The sequence below is a fragment of the Chrysochloris asiatica genome, unplaced genomic scaffold (assembly GCF_000296735.1).
Source record: "Chrysochloris asiatica unplaced genomic scaffold, ChrAsi1.0 scaffold00002, whole genome shotgun sequence".
Lineage (NCBI taxonomy): Eukaryota > Metazoa > Chordata > Mammalia > Afrosoricida > Chrysochloridae > Chrysochloris > Chrysochloris asiatica.
The window spans coordinates 26397923-26401010 of record NW_006408520.1 but is presented as its reverse complement, the minus strand read 5'-3'; the positions used below and the strand labels follow the sequence as shown (position 1 = coordinate 26401010).

General features: G+C 45.9%; 1 protein-coding gene across 1 annotated transcript; it reads right to left on the bottom strand.

Moving 5' to 3' along the window:
- Window positions 1-1500: 1500 nt before the first annotated feature.
- On the bottom strand, window positions 1501-2031 carry LOC102825776 (transmembrane protein 88B-like). Its single transcript, XM_006831068.1, has one exon. It carries the CDS (start codon window positions 2029-2031, stop codon window positions 1501-1503), a length of 531 nt encoding a protein of 176 aa, XP_006831131.1.
- Window positions 2032-3088: the final 1057 nt, after the last annotated feature.

Here is a 3088-nt window from a genome sequence, read left to right as displayed (position 1 = left end):
TGGACTCTTTCTCCACCCCATACTCTTAAACTAAACTCCCTCTTGAAACCTTGTAAGCCAGTCACTGTGTGCCTTTATCGCTCCCTCATTTTAGGTAGCCAATGTCTAAGTTGCCTATCTACCCTATGTACAGAGGGGATAGCATTGATACTTGATGTGAAGACTCCTTCTCTCTCTATTGGTATTTAGAGTAACTACCTCCATTGAGTATAGGTCAGGTTCATCAAATTGTAGCAATTTACCCTTGTTTCCTTTATCAAAAAATTTTTTTTAAAAAATTTTTTGTAATCTTCCTTCAGTCGAGTTCTGAGTATCAAGCCATCAAGGCTAGCTCATCTGGGTACTGTCTGCAAGTTTGGGTGTTCTCCCCTCACTTCATATCAGCTGGATGCTTCACTCTCAGCTCTAGATTTCTGTGGCTATATCCTTGTCTATGGACGCAAGTGTCTCTAGGTCTCACCACACTTTGGACCAACCAGCCCTTCCTCTTCTTTCTCTCATCTCCAGGTCAACGGGAATCAATGGACTCAGCCCATTTCTTCATTGCTGCCTTTCTCTTTCTTCCACTCACCAGTAGACCAATGTGGTCGTCAGCAAGCTTACATGCCTGTTTATGTATTCCCTTTGAGTTTCAGTCTTAGAGGGGTGTTTGTCCTGAGGAACTTGATTGCTTGCTTTGATAGCTTCCCAGTGAACAGCTTGCTTACTCTTGTAGTAGCCAGCCATGCTGACATTTTTTTTTTTTAAGGAGCTCTGGTAGTGTAGTGGTTACGAATCGGGCTGCGAATCTTAAGGTCAGTGGTTGGAAACTACCAGCTGCTCAGCAGGAGAAAGATGAGGCTTTCTACTCCCGTAAAGATTTACACCCTCGGAAACCCTGTACAGGGTCGCTATGGGTCGGAACCGACTCGATGGCACTTAACAACAACAACAACAATCTTTTATTAGTAAATATTCATTAAAAAAAAGATATTATCTAGAATGCAGCAGAGAGAGCAGAAAGATACAAAATAGAGATTAACTGACATGGGAGTTAAGAGGACTGTGGAACATGGATTTACAGGTGGTGGTGGTGGTGACCCTGCATATGGTCTCTGAGGCTGTAGGTCTTTATGGGAGCAGAAAGCCTCATCTTTCTCCTGCGGAACGGTTGGTAGTTTCGAACTGCTGACCTTGAGGTTAGCAGCCTGAATCATAACCACCACCCTACCAAGAAAAAACCTGGTGGGGTTGTGAGGATAATGCGCTGGACCACAAAGTCTAACGTTCAAACTCAGCAGCCACTCTTTGGAACTCTATGTAGGGCCAATGTGAATCTGGCTCCACTGCACTTAACAAAAGAAAAATCAGATGAATGAGTGGCAAAATTGAAGGGAGAATAGTTGAGAATTTTCCAGAACTGGAGAGTCCAACGCCATCTCTTGGCTATTAAGAGTCAGTGCGCATGTTGTGATTTCCCCACGGGGGGCGGATCTGGGGTCCACCAGTCTGCGATCACTTTTAGGGTATGAGAAGCAGTTCAAGGAACTCTGAGATTTTAAGGGCTTGAGAGTCCTCTGGGTCCCACTCAGTAACGAAACTGCCCTTCCTTGTCCAGGCCATGGCCCACCAGTTCCCCGTTGCTGGACTCCGGGTGGCGGTGGGGTCCATGGGTCCAGGATGGGGGTGGCAGGCAGCGGAAGGAGGCGTCAGGCCAGACAGGCTCAAGCAGCTGCGGCAGTGAGAGAAAGCCGAAAGTGTCGGGAAGCGCAGTCGGAGAATGAGCGGAGCACGGCATGGGGGGCGGGGAGCCGAGTGGACCCTGGAGTGGCACAGGAAACCCAGGTAGACAACGGCAGCTGCAGGTAGCAACACCAGCAGGAACACAATCGCTGTCCGACTGGGCAGCAATAGGGTCCCCAGTCCCCTTGTGGCCAGGCCTGCCCACCCTGGGGATGTCTGGTGGTCGGAGAACCTCTGGGGAAGCATGGGTGTCATGTCAGAGCCACACCCTCCCTCATCCTCCTCTGTCTCCCTCTCCTGCTGGCTCATCACAGTCCATGCTGACGTTTTTGTTTTGTTTTTTTTCCTGATGATCTTTCTTTGAAGACGTAGCTTCTGTTGCTCTAGCTATTCCAGGCTGGTTTGCTTGTCCTTACTAATGGGAATGTCCCACATAAGGTTCTGGATGGGATTTAGGATTCCACCTAAGGTCCTATACTCTGCAAAGGCTTTGCAAGAGGCCTATTTCCCTGGACAAGTTCTAGAACCCCTTTCAAGCATTTCAATCAGTTATAGGGTGAAGATGGTCTTACAAGTTTTCTGTAATCATGTTTCCCAACAATTCTTTTTATCCTACTCAAGTGTCTATTTTACAATAGTAGTCAAGGGAAACCAATATACATAAGACAGTCAAACAATTTAGTATTATTTCCCTTCTTCAAACTATGCCTTGATACCTGTATCACAGAGTCCTGTCTTTCCAAGGTTGAGTATGCGTCACTATTTACCTCTGTCCCACTTAGGCCATGGAAACCTGTCTCAGTGTTCCCCTATTTTTCTTGTTCTTCTACCTTCTCCCCCTTCTTGTATTGCCCTTCCCAACACCCGAACTAAAACCCCCACCCCAACCCCATTGTTGTAGTTACTGTATATTCCATTAACTCTTCCCTTTATTTAAGACAGTCTCGTTTATCCTGTAATCTACCTGACTTTCTCACCACCTGGATCTCTGTTCCTGTGTTTACCTTCTTTCACATTGCAAGTGTTTTGCAAGGGAGATCATAGACTGACCTCCCAGATCCTCTGTTCTTATAATTTTATTATGTTCTTGAATTTTTCCATTTGTCAATTGCATTCAGGGCGATGCTGCTATGTACATCAATCTCTGGTTGTTGTCTGTTCTTGTTGGTTCTCAGTCCACAGAACTTCCTTTAGGATGTTTTTTATCGCAGGGTTGGCTTTGGCAAAATCCCTTAGCTTCTGTTTATCCTGGAATGTTTTGATTACATCACCATATTTGATTGACAGCTTTGCTGGGTAGAGGATTCTTGCATGGCAGGTTTTTTTTTCTATCAGGGCTTTATATATGTCTCCCCATTGCCTTCTT